Source organism: Salarias fasciatus, chromosome 18, assembly GCF_902148845.1.
Source record: "Salarias fasciatus chromosome 18, fSalaFa1.1, whole genome shotgun sequence".
Taxonomy (NCBI): Eukaryota; Metazoa; Chordata; class Actinopteri; order Blenniiformes; family Blenniidae; genus Salarias; species Salarias fasciatus.
The window spans coordinates 2,918,714-2,931,406 of record NC_043762.1 but is presented as its reverse complement, the minus strand read 5'-3'; the positions used below and the strand labels follow the sequence as shown (position 1 = coordinate 2,931,406).

The window sequence follows — 12,693 nt, the reverse complement described above, 5'->3', positions numbered from 1 at the left end:
GGTCTGACCTGTCTGTAGGATCTGACCCTTCATCCGGGTCTGGCTCCTCTGCTGGGTCTGAACCCTCCCGGAGTCTGAGCTCTCTTTAAGGTCTGAACCCTCTTTAGAACATGACCCCTCTTTGGTGTCTGGTCCCTTTGCAGGGTCTGACCCCCCTTTAGGGTCTGGCCTGTGTTTGGGGTCTGGCCTCTCTTCGGGGTCTGGCCCCCTGCAGTCCTGCAGCAGCTCCTCAGCGTCACAGCGCCCCCTGCTGGCTGCTGAGCCTCCACCTGAGCAGGTGACGTGGTTGATATCTCCGTCGGGCCTGCAGCCTGCAGCCCGCCCCGGGGTTCGAACACAGGTTCTCTGCTGAGGCCAGACGCAGCTCCACAGCCGGGCCTGGACCCTGGAGGAGGATCTGGCTCCTCCTTCCACACAGATTTGAATGTTGGTCTCTGAAGACTGGCCGCGCGGCTCCAGAGGTTATTTTCAGGTTACAAAGGAGAACAATCAAAGCGGGGCGGCGAGCGCCGTCCCCGAGCGGCGGGGGCGGCGGCGAGGGGGCCGGCTCTGCTCTAGTGGCCAAACACAGAGGTCAAACGTCACAATATAGGATCCCGAGTGCCAATGATGTTTGCCTCTTCATGATAATCAGAGAGCAGCCGCCGCCCGCTCCGCCGCCCGCCCCCCTGCGGTGTCCGCTCGGTGTCGGTACAGACTGCGAGCACTGACCGGGCACCTCGCCTATTCCATACCTCAGAACCACATTGATGTGATCAACACCAAACACAATGACAAACACTGTAAATACTCTTTAGTTCCATCTCTCTGTCTTATCTAGTCTCTATTTATCTACTCTTCCTGGCTAACCCCCCCCGACGTGTCTTTCTTTGGTTCCCCCTCCTTTACTATTGATGCGGGTAATAATAGTACCATAGACACATGGTTCCTCTCTCGTGACTATTGTGCTCTGTCGTGCTGAAACTATATGTAAAGAAGCACCTTGTCCACAAAATGTAAAGACTTAGTTAGAAGAAACAGACAAATCAAGACGTCATGGACCGATCCTATGCACAGAGCCGGAGGCGATACCAGACTGTGCTGCGCAGGGGCCGAACTCTGACCTCTGACCTCTGACGGGACTGTCGCCGCATTCCTCTGCCGATGGTGTATCCTGAGAACCGCCTCACTTCCTTCGTGTCTTTGAACCTGTTCTTTCTTTTCCTTGGTTTTGGGCGAAGCCGCTCGTTGAGTAGCATCTTCTCGCGGGAGATAATCATACTGAGAGGAGGGGCGGGCACGGGGACGGCTCCTCGTGCCGCACTACGCCACACGTCCTGCTGGAGGGTCGCTCAACCGGTCTGTCTGGAGTCCAGAGGGGAAGAAGAACTCTGTGGATTTTCGGTGCAGACGTTGGAAGCTTGTGTGGCTACCTCACAGAGCGGAGTGGACCGCGACGCAGCCGTCGTTACCAAAGATACTTCAGAGCCTGCTGTGTTCACACTGGACGTGGGACGCACACACACACACACACACACATGAGCACACACATGAACACACACACACACACACACACACACACAGTCACAGAGCAGTCGTGCTGCGTAACAAACACGAGCGGCGCGTTTGTTACGTGGGAAGAGTTGAGTGCCTTTTACCTTCAACCAGGGGTTGGACTGCTCTGTACACACACACACACACACACACACATGCGCGGTGAAGGGGGTGCACACACTGGGTGCGGGGGGTCGTCAGTCCTCATCATGCTACCAAACCACTTTTTGTTCTGATTAAAAAAAAAAGCACTTTTTTCGCACGATGAGGGGAAATCGTTGTTTACCACCAACATTTATTCATTCAGACGGAAAGTCTGGTTCTCCGGGCAGGTGAGGCCCCACCGAGCCCCCTCCCTCACAGACACATGCACATGCACACACACTCCAGCCAGAGATATTTTTGTGTAATTTGTAATCCGAGTGTAGGTGCGTGTGTGTATCTGACTGTTTACATGAAGCCTTCTGCGTCTGCCGCTCGCTCTCATTGGCTGGCGTCCAAATTACCCCCAAGAGCCCCTACCACCCCCCCACCCCGGAGACCCCCACCCACCCAGACCCCCTCCGCCGGTCCCGTCTGTCCAGGGTAGCATTACAATGAGGCAGGCATGTGTAGACAATTCATCTTGATATACCTCAAATCTTTATTGTAAAGGTTCATGTAGTGAAACAATAATGACAATGTTTAGCAATGAGAGTGACATTAAAGTCACGGCAAAATGATTGTTCTGGACTTTCTTTCCTCTTTTTCATACTTCTGTAGAGGAGCGTGTGAAGTGTAAGCTGTATGATTTGACTTGATTTACCGTTTTTTGGAGTTGCACGGTGTCCTTTTAGCCGCGAGGGGAAGGAAGTCGGCCATATTGGATTAAACAAAAAAAGAAGGCGGGAAACGTTTGTTAAAAGCGGGAAAAAAACGGCCACGGAGGACACAGAACGTTTTGGTTTTTGCATCACTTCTTGTGTTTAAAGATTGTCTCCTTTGTGTGTTAAAGTGATTCCCATATTAAAAAAAAGAGAGAACCAAGCGACGGCCCTCGGCCACCGGGGCTGGGATGAGCAATTCTTTTATGCATGGATACTATATAAGTGTATATAAACTGTTCCTGGACAGGTGGAGGAGAGGGGGAGAAACGAGGGGGAAGAGCTGGGTTTTCGCTTCACACCCTTTCTATCTCTGTGTCTTCCTGTGCTGTTGGTGTATTTGTATAAAACCAGTGTATTTGTTTGTGTTTCATTGCTGTCGGTGTGTCTCTCCCCTCTCCGCCATGACTGGAGCTCCGGAGGTCATCACACGGTGCGAGTGTCAGTGTGTCAGTGTGTGTGTGTGTGTGTGTGTGTGTGTGTGTTCATCTGTTTCCTGCTGTGGGTGAGTCTGGGTGTGTGTCTGATCCAGACCTCCGGCTCCTGATCGGGAGCTCCAGGACCCTGATCCAGACCTCCAGACCCCCCGCAGTGAGTGAAAATGGCGTGGTTTGCTGTTCCTCAGAGCTCTGGAAGCCCCGGTGTCCATGTTCTCTCCCTCTTCCCTGACCGATCAATCAATCAATCCGAACCAAGTGTCTTTGTGATGGTAGAGACAATCAATTTCAAATAGAGCAGAGACAAAAAAAGAAGGGAGCGAGAGAGAGAGAGAGTGAGAGAGCGAGAGAGAGAGAGAGAGAGAGTGAGAGAGCGAGAGAGAGAGAGAGAGAGAGAGAGAGAGAGGTGAAGCAGAGCAGAGAAACTGACAGGACAGAGGAGATGAGAGGAAAGAAGGGGGGAGAACACTCTCAGTGTGTGTGTGCTTATATGTGTGTGTGTGTGTGTTTGTGTGTGTGTGTGTGTGTGTGTGTGTGTGTGTGTGTGTGTGTGTGTGTGTGTGTGTGTGTGTGTGCGTGTGTGTGTGAAAGAGAAAGATCACCTTTGACCTCCGCAAAGTGACCTTTACGGTGGGGGCCGAGGCGATCAGGACCCCCCCAGCGGGAGGGGAGGTGGGGGGGGGGGGGGGGGTCTGACTTGTTAAGTGGACATCTAATCGAAGATGTTGATCAAATGCCTGCACACACACACACACACACACACACACACACACACACACACACACACACACACACACACACACACTGGAGCCTCCTCCCGCTCTCCGTCGGTCGGTCTCGCTGGTCTGCCTTCAGCCTGGACGAGGAATCAAGTATAAACTGGAACAAATAATCCACCAAATGAAAAGCAGAATGGCTAAATTGTGTGTTTTGACTAAAAACAAATAAAGAATCGAGCAATTGGCTGCCTGGCTCCGTGCTTGTGTTTCCGTGGTGCTCTGTCTCCCTCTGCTGGAGCTCACACACATAACACCCTCTGAGGTATTCAAAATAAGATCACTGAACACACACTCAGCGACAGACAGGACACAGCAGAGGGGTCCAACCGGCGGTCCGGGATCCTTCAGGGGGCCGCCACAGGCTTCAGGTGAGGCCCGACACTTCCTGTGTGTACAGTGATGAATCATCACAACTCGCTTCTTTCTTTAGATCTGAGTTATTTCAGTAGACAGGAGGTGTAAACATGATTTCAGAGTGACACACACTCTGTGGATTGAGGTGCTGTAAACACCCAGCAGGAAGTGTGTTTGTGTTTCAGGACGAACCTCCAGCGATCAGCTGATCTTTCATTTCATCCAGTCTGACTCTCATTACTTATCTTACAAAGACCATTTCATTAGCTTTCCATTAAACCCCTGGGGCGCTGCTATCCGTCAGAGCCGCCGCTCCCTGAACTGTGTGTGTGTGTGTGTGTGTGTGTGTGTGTGTGTGTGAAAACATACACCATTCAGCTGACAGAGTCACATCATGCTTTTATGACGAAAAGAGGGAGTTCATTTACAAGACAGACGCTTTATAAAACAGACATTTAAATTAAAAAAACAACTCAGATGTGTTTTGTTTGTTTGTTTGTTTGTTTTTTATAGACAGTACATTATTCATATTTCATCCTTGGGTTTGAGACCAGGCAGCCGTGGGACTGAGCAACACCTGCAGAATCCCTGGAGGCAAGAAGCAGCAGTTAAATCCTATGTCTCTATAGCTACACTATTTACAGTTCAACAGTCATTTTCCTCTGTCAGACATGGCAAGGAGGTCTACAGATTACATGACATGATATGGCTAGTAGGTCTAATATGTACAGTCCTGCTTCTTCCATCCACGACCCGCTGGCCGGACGTCTGCTCTGAGTCCAGCTGGAGCCTCAGCACTCATTCCTAGGTTTCAGGGGTCATCGTGAGGAGTGAACGTCCAAAAAACGAAGAAAACTCTAACGAGGTCGGTGCCAGGTTGACAGGAGAGAGAGAGAGAGAGAGAGAGAGAGAGAGAGAGAGAGAGAAAGTGGAGAGGAGAAACAGTTTCAACCAAATCGGAGAGAAAATCTGATATATATATGTTCTTTTTTAACACACGTGGGCTCCAGCAAACACAGAGTGACGCCAGCTTCACAGATCCTCCTTAAACAAGTGGGAGGAGGTGAGAGATTTGCATGAGACCTGGCGAAAAGACGCAGGGATCTGGCACCATCTCGTTCTCACAGGAGAGAAATGGTCAAGAGGAGAGAAAGTGGAAACCTAGGAATGAGCGCCAGCCAGGTCTGCAGGAGCTCTGCACCTCCTCCCACTCCTGAGGGATTCTGGGAGACAGCCACAAGGTTCATGATAGATCAATGGAAGTATGCCATTAATAATCCTATCGCCATACGGCATTGATCAGTCCCACCACCCTGCCTGGAATATCAATCACTTTATCTACAGCTTGTACATCAGAGCAGGTCATCTGTTTGTGGGTAGATATGTGTAAAAGTACAATCATCCCAAGTAAACAAAGGCTTCGTTTGCGAGAAATTCTTCAGATACTCATGAATGCAGGTGATGTTTTGCCCCTGGCCTCAGCTGGTGCCAGCACGCCCCCCACCGCCACCCCCCGGCGTTGTGCTCGCTCCTGTTGGAACCAGGCCCATGGCGTCTCTCCGTACAGGTGCAGCGGAGAGTTTGGCTGAAGCCGGTCACCGCGTACAAAAGGCATGCATAGATTGAACCTGCCGAAGACCACCGGAAGCAAAAGAGCGTTGTGGTCGATGGTTTGGCGGTCAGCACTCACACAGACGGGTTTTCGTTGTGTTTCAGCGGGACTGGCGGGGAGGGGGGGTATCGGAGAGTTACTAAGACAGAGCTGTTGATCGTTATTGTGATGGCTCAGAGCTGCTTCCCGTCACGCCAGAGGAGCTCAGCTATGGCTATAGGACATCAGTGCAGCACTGGTCTGTGGAGCTAACAGTCTGTTTGCTCTGTTCCAGAGGAGCAGACCCAGAGCGGCTCTCCTGCTCCACCTCCAGCTCCAGCAGCCGCCTGCTGTTACTCACAGTGGCCACTGGGGGTCAGTAGTGCCTCACACAAGCAGGGCAGTTGTCTGTGTGCTAGGGTTAGGGTTAGGGTTAGGGTTAGGGTTAACTCCAACCCTCAAGGTTCAAATGAAGCTCTGCTCTTCTTCAAGGTGCTTTAAACAATCTTTCAGCAAAACTCTGCAAGATTATACCTGAATGTCAACAAGCAGCGGCAGTCTGCTCCGCCATCGCTTCCCCGGCTGGAGGAAATCACCTCGGTGAGGGTTTCTGATGGGATCAGGAGGCTTCAAAAAAGACAGGAGGAACTCAAGCTGAGAGGATTGTGATGGAAATGACTCTAAAAGCGAGGATCTGCCTGACTGCTGGCCTCACCTGACCATCCAGTGATGGAGACCAAGGCCTGAGGTGGAGGGGGGTAGTCTGAACTGAAAAACTGTGGAAGAGAAGCTAAAAGGAACAAAAGCAAAGCTGTTCTTGATTTGGTGACGGGAAGAAAGTAAAATGAATAAAAAACAAGAAAAGGAGAATCATTCAGGTTCTACTGTACATGGCGCTGCATTCTGGGACTTGTACTGTTTCGGTTTGTGTCTCTGAGGAGTGTGTGTCTCTCCTGTGGATGGGCTGTGAGGAGTGTGTGTCTCTCCTGTGGATGGGCTGTGAGGAGTGTGTGTCTCTCCTGTGGATGGCCTGTGAGGAGTGTGTGTCTCTCCTGTGGATGGGCTGTGAGGAGTGTGTGTCTCTCCTGTGGATGGTCTGTGAGGAGTGTGTGTCTCTCCTGTGGATGGGCTGTGAGGAGTGTGTGTCTCTCGTGGACGGCTTCCTGTAACTGGGACGTCAGGACTGCATCACGCCGACCCGAGGCCAGGACGGACCACAGGAGGGAGCCCAGCTTACAAGACATGAATCCAGCAACACAGCACAGCTCTCTGCTCCACGCCCATCAGCCATAACATTAAGACCACTGACAGGTGCGGTAACACACTCTCTTACTGATGCATATTGTTCACAACACAGTTCAAACAGCGGAGGAAGGAGTGGAGGTGTTGACTTCCCAGATCAAAACCCAATCGTCTGTGACACAGTGTTACAGTCAGCAGGTGGTCATAATGTATCGGCTGATGGGCGCGCACACACAGTGAAAAGCATGGAAAAAGCAGAGGTCTTGGTTTCTCCGTGTCCCGGCGACTCCGAGCCGCTCTTTTCTTTTAAAGTCACACGAAGACCGACGGCTCTGTTCGACACGAGTGTGACAAGATATCAAGAGAAAATACATACAGTCCAGTCCAGAGTTCACAGGAGGAACCGCTCCCCCGAGCGGGAGGGCTCCCAGAGCGGGTCTCGGGGAATGGGCGGGGCGGGGCGGGGCGGGGCGGGGCGGGGAACGGGAGCAGTGTTCTCTTGGTGTGTGTTCTGTGTGAGGAACCTGGGTCACCCCTTCCTTCTTCAGCGTCCTCTGATCCGAGCTCTGCTCCGCGCTGGACGGCACCAAGTCCAAAGACGAGACGACACCGACGAACTGACCACACACAACGACGCGTCACGACCACACCACCACCATCCAGCCCAAAACGGTGAAGAGGGACGACGAGAGGCGGGGGAAGGGGAGGGGGGGGGGGGGTTTAAATGGAACACCCTCTTCTATCTACTCCTACGTTTGTGAGTGATGTTTACACAACAACACCATCGATAATCACTGCGGACACGCTCAGTGTCCTCTAAACCTATTTCCAGCAGAAACACTGAGGGGGGGTGGGGGGGGGGGGGGCACACAGGGGTCAGCTGGGGAACAGGAGACCTCCAGAAAGGACACGTCCCGCTCTCAAGACCTCGGGAAAGCAGAGCGTCTTGCTGTTTAAGAAACCAGGCCAATTTGTTCATCTGTTCTCATCGGGCCTCATGAATGTTTAACGGCCCTCGTTCTTCATCCCGACACAGACGCCGCGGTTTCATCATCTCCTAACAAGGGACAAAAATGGAGCTGCCACATTAATTTTGCAGAACTTTGGAGAGTTTGAGGTTTTCTCTCACCCGGAGCTAGATGATCTGATCCTGAACTCAACCTGTTCACAGCGTGATCAGATCCTGCTTTCTGGAGCATCTAGCGGCTTTATTGACGGCACAGTGTTCATTCTTATTCATTTATATGTTCTGATTTATGAATCAAACTGACCTGGATTAAAACGTTACTCGGATCTGAACATTCCTCAGATTTTCAGGTAAACTGAAGCAAAGATGTTATGAAAATTAACCCTGAAAGCAGTTTGAAGAGTGAAGGACTCCACATGCTCTCGTCTCTACGGCACATCTCCTCAGGTTTTTCACTCCAGTGAAATCAAGAGAAGTTAAAAATCCAGATTAGTGAATGAAGGCAGTGCTTGATGAGATCAAACACTGATCAGCCATAACATTATAACCAGCGACAGAGGAAGTGAAGACCACAGTGTCTCCATCCAGGGACCTGGAAGGGTTAGATTGATGTTAGGGTTGGGGTTAGACTGGGATTAAGGTTTAGGGTTAGGGTTTAGGGTTACATTAGGGTTAGGGTTCATGAAGGAAAGCGGGTTTGGTCTCCTGATCCAGCACAGCAGCAGCTGCAGCACCAGTTCACATCGGCTCTGAGAGAAGAAGGTTTCCCTGGTCTTAATGTTTTGGCAGATCTGTGGAGCCTCAGATTTCTTCTTTCCTTCTGGTGAAACTGGACTGAGAGACGTCTTAAAAAGCAGCTGAGCGGCTGTTGAAGTACAACAGTCATCAACATCTGGTAACTTCACATCAATACCGCGGAGCTCCTCTTTAAAGCAGGATCAACAGCTGCTCTCCTCAGTCTGGATGAACCAAACCTTCATCCCCCAGAGGATACACAGAGTGGTAGAAATCACTGCTTTGTGCTTCTGAAAGCTGAAAGTGTTTTCTGTGATCATCATTGTTTGGTTTCCAGTCACTTTGATTGGAATCGTTGTTAACAACTGCAGCTGCTTCTTTTCTTTCATCCCCAGTTTGAGACTGGATGCTACATCCTGGCACTTCAGGCTAGACATCAACAGTTTGGTGGATAATGTGCAGAGCACAACATTTAAATGTTACTGATTTGGATTATATTGGAGAATTAGTAAAACAAGCATGAATCATGTGTTCTTCCAGGAAGCTGCTTCAATATTTCGGTTTGTGTGCACGTTGAGGAACGAAGCGTCTGCTTCCTTCAGGAGGTCGTGAGAGCAGGGCAGTCCCATATGGAGGACAGGGGTCAAAAGGTCACAGAGAACACAAATGAAAACTCAAAACAAAAGACAAACCAGAAGAAACAGAACACTCCAACAAAACTTTTTTGTCTTTTTTTTGGGTTGTTTTTAAAACCACAGTACTACTCTGTCTCCACTACACGACGCACACGGTGTGGGCGGGGTTAACACAACTTCATTTACATTTGTATCCTCGGTCTCCAGCCAGGGACCCCTCCCTAAAGGAGGACCCAGTGGGGGTGTGGGGGCGTGGGGGCGGGGCGGGGTGAGGAGGGGGGATGCACTGGGCTAGGGGGGCAGAGACATTCGCACACCGGCCGTCTCAGAGGCAGCCGGAGAGCCGTGTGTGTGTGTGTGTGTGTGTGTGTGTGTGTGTGTGTGTGTGTGTGTGTGTGTGTTATGCGGTGAGCCCAGTGACAGCACACGGTCTTGTCGCTGCAGCTCGAAACATGGGAGCGGAAATAATGACAGAACTGAAGCATGCATGCAGACACTAGTGTATAAAAGAACATCTACTCAGACTATGGCTTTTCGTGTCGGCTCACTGAGGTGCAGTGGCGCGCTCCGTCCCGGAGGACGACTCCCGGCTTTATGGCTCTACCCACGGTATTGCTGGAATGTCTTAACAGAGCAACTATAAGTGGAACGTCCTCAATCTGGAGGCTGGTCGTCTCACTTCTCCTGAGAAAAGGCGTGTGTGTGTGTGTGTGTGTGTGTGTGTGTGTGTGTGTGTGCGTGTGTGTGTGCGTGTCCTCCATCTGTCTCTGAGTACGACCCGACCCCCAGGCCGCTCCCCCCGGGCGGCGCTGGGACGGTCAGGTGACCACCAGCACAGCGGAGGGCGGTGGTTGGACGGGCGGGCCGACCGTCTGACGGGGCTTCGGGGGCTTTCACCAAGCCCCGCCCCCCTCCGGTGGCCCGTCCCCCTCCCACCCACCCTCCCTCGTGCTGGTTCCTGTGGTCGCCATGGCGGCCTGCGTCCGATGGACTTGACTTCCTAACCAAACCCTCCGGACGCCGCAGGCCGTCATGGCGGCTCGCGGCCGGTGCGCTCGTCCCAAACTCACACAGCTGACATGCTCGAAAAGTCCAAATCATGTGTTTCTCTCCTCGTTTTGGTCATACGAACCTGCAGATTCTCACCAGATGGGTTTTCTCTGCTTGCCTGAAGCTTTCCTGACATATGAAGGTAATGAAGTGTTTGACCCGATGTAATCCTCGCAGTTCAGCTGCGGTTAGAGGAGATAAGAGCAGCTCGTTAGGAGCTCTGCAGGAAAACAGATTCCACTGTCTTTCAAAACCATGTTTTATTCAATGGGACAAACTTACAACTTTCCTCTGCAGCTCTGCATGCAGAATATGAAACACGGCAGACTTCAGAAGAGCGTACAGCTGTGGACGGAGCCGCGTCTCCCTGCTTTACATCTCCTTACGAGCCTCCACAGAACCCCGGCGGAGGGAAAATTCCCCCTCCGGTGAGAGTAAGGGAGAGAGAGGCGGCTCTCACTCGTCCACAGCTCTGCAATCATGCCAATTCACAACTCATAAGCTCATCAGGCTTTTCTTTCCAAGCTGGAGTGACATGTAGCTGTAAATTTGAACCACTGAATCAAACCACTGAGAGGCAGAGATCGGGCTAGTTCTGCTGCAGTTCACCAATCAGACCGAATTGCTTTAGAACGGGTTGGAATTTAGAGGGCTGAGGTTGTGCTTTCAAGCTTCTTTGCGTGTCAGTGGCTGTGTGCGTTTGCGTGCGTCAAACACGTTTTTGGGACGTGCTCATGCCTCCCCCGAGGGACCCCTGGCTGCGTTGTTTCATATCATCTTCATGTTGAACTTCCTGGTCCCTCCTGAAGAGCCTCCGGTGGCGGGTTCAGATTTCCGGAAAGAGTACTCCACTGTGAAGTTGTTCTTGCGTTGGCCGCGACCCCGGCTCCACACGAACAACAGCAGGAAACAGAAGAGGACCACCCCCAGGAAGGTGATGCAGCCCATCGCCGTGGACACCAGGATGGTGGTCAGGTCCAAGGTGAACTTGAGGAAAACGCGCGTGCTGTTCATGTTGGTGTCGTTGAAGAACTCGCCGCTGTACAGGGAGCGGTTGAGGAAGAAGGCGGAGGCGGCGTCCAGCGGCTGGCCGCGCACCGTCAGCGTGGCGAAGTAGGTGTCGTTGCCGCCGGCGTTGCTGGCGATGCAGATGTACGTCCCGCTGTCGGTGAGCTGGGCGTAGCGGATCTCCAGGGTGCCGCTGGGCAGGACGGTGACGCGCCCCGAACTCTTGGCCGTGATGCGCCTGCGCTGCGGGGAGATCCAGACGATGGCCGGAGCCGGGTCGCCTTCGGCTCGGCACAGGAAGCTCACCGGCTGGCCTTCACGAGCGACCACCTGACCGGGAACCCAGAGCAGACGTTACACAGCAGAGCACACACTCCCGGCCTCACCGATCAAACCGGCACGGTTCAGGACGGCTTCCTTACCTGCTGCAGCTTTCGGTTCCGGATCTTCGGTTTCTGGCAGGTGAAGTGATCGAACAGTGCGGAGTCGGTGAAGGTGCTGAGGCTGACCCCCTGCACCTCCACCGGCCCCGTGCACACCGGCACCTTGCCGTCAAAGTTGAGGGTCTTGCGTCTCTGCAGGATCCACAACAGACGGCAGTCACACATCAGGGGGTTCCCGTCCACTCTGAGGGTCTCCAGGCTGTTGACAGAGTGGAAGGAACCCTCTTCCAGAGTCTGAAGGTCGTTGGAGGAGAAGTTGAGCACCCGGATCTGCCGGAGGCCTCCGAGGGCGTGGGGCTCCACCGTGGCCAGGCCGGTGCTCACCATGATGAGCTCCTTCAGCCTCAGCAGGTCCTTGAAGGCCCATGGCTCCAGGGAGGCGATGGGGTTGTAGGACAGGTTCAGGTGGGTGAGGTGCACCAGGTTCTTGAAGGAGGCCGAGGGGATGGAGGTGATGTTGGTGTTGGTGATGGAGAGCCAGTGGAGGTCCAGGCCCTGAAAGCTCAGGGGGGAGATGTACTCCAGGTACGGCCAGTGGTCTATGTCCAGACCCCGCAGGTTGGACAGCTTGCGGAAGTTCTGGTCCTCCAGGGCAGTGATGCTGAGGTGGCGAAGGTGAAGAGTGACCAGACTGCGCAGGTAGGACAGCGTCTGGCCCGAGATGGACGTCAGGTTACAGCGCTCTACCGTGAGGTCTTCCAGTCCCAGCAGCCCGGAGAACGCCTGCAAATCCACCAGGGACCACGAGAACGGAGCCAGTGAGAACTACTTGGCGATATGGAGGAAACTGATGATACTGCTGTTCTAAGGTTGTGGACTTTACAGACAGACGCAATAACATTTTTTATTTCTGGAGAATATAGATGCATGGACCTTCCATCCAGTGTTCCACTGCAGATCTCTAACACTCCTCATTCACTGAACAGACCCGCCTGCTGCTTACTGAAGTGTTTCAAGCTCCAGTGTTTCTGTTTGTATCATAAGTAGTTTAGTTTATGACTTTGGCCTCGGGTGATAAAAGTTTGAACTGAGAACTTTTCAATTTGTTCCAGACTG

General features: G+C 52.5%; 1 protein-coding gene across 1 annotated transcript in view; it reads right to left on the bottom strand.

Annotated features, from left to right (window-relative positions):
- Window positions 1–10,717: 10,717 nt before the first annotated feature.
- The window catches only part of lingo3b (leucine rich repeat and Ig domain containing 3b), a 37,961-nt gene continuing 35,985 nt past the window's right edge, over window positions 10,718–12,693 (bottom strand). The window contains exons 3-4 of the mRNA XM_030114155.1: window positions 11,617–12,360; window positions 10,718–11,524 (exon numbers count right to left, since the gene is read on the bottom strand). Of these exons, the coding sequence (XP_029970015.1) occupies window positions 10,955–11,524; window positions 11,617–12,360 (1,314 nt within the window). The 3' untranslated portion in view covers window positions 10,718–10,954. The remainder of the gene's footprint in view (window positions 11,525–11,616; window positions 12,361–12,693) is intronic.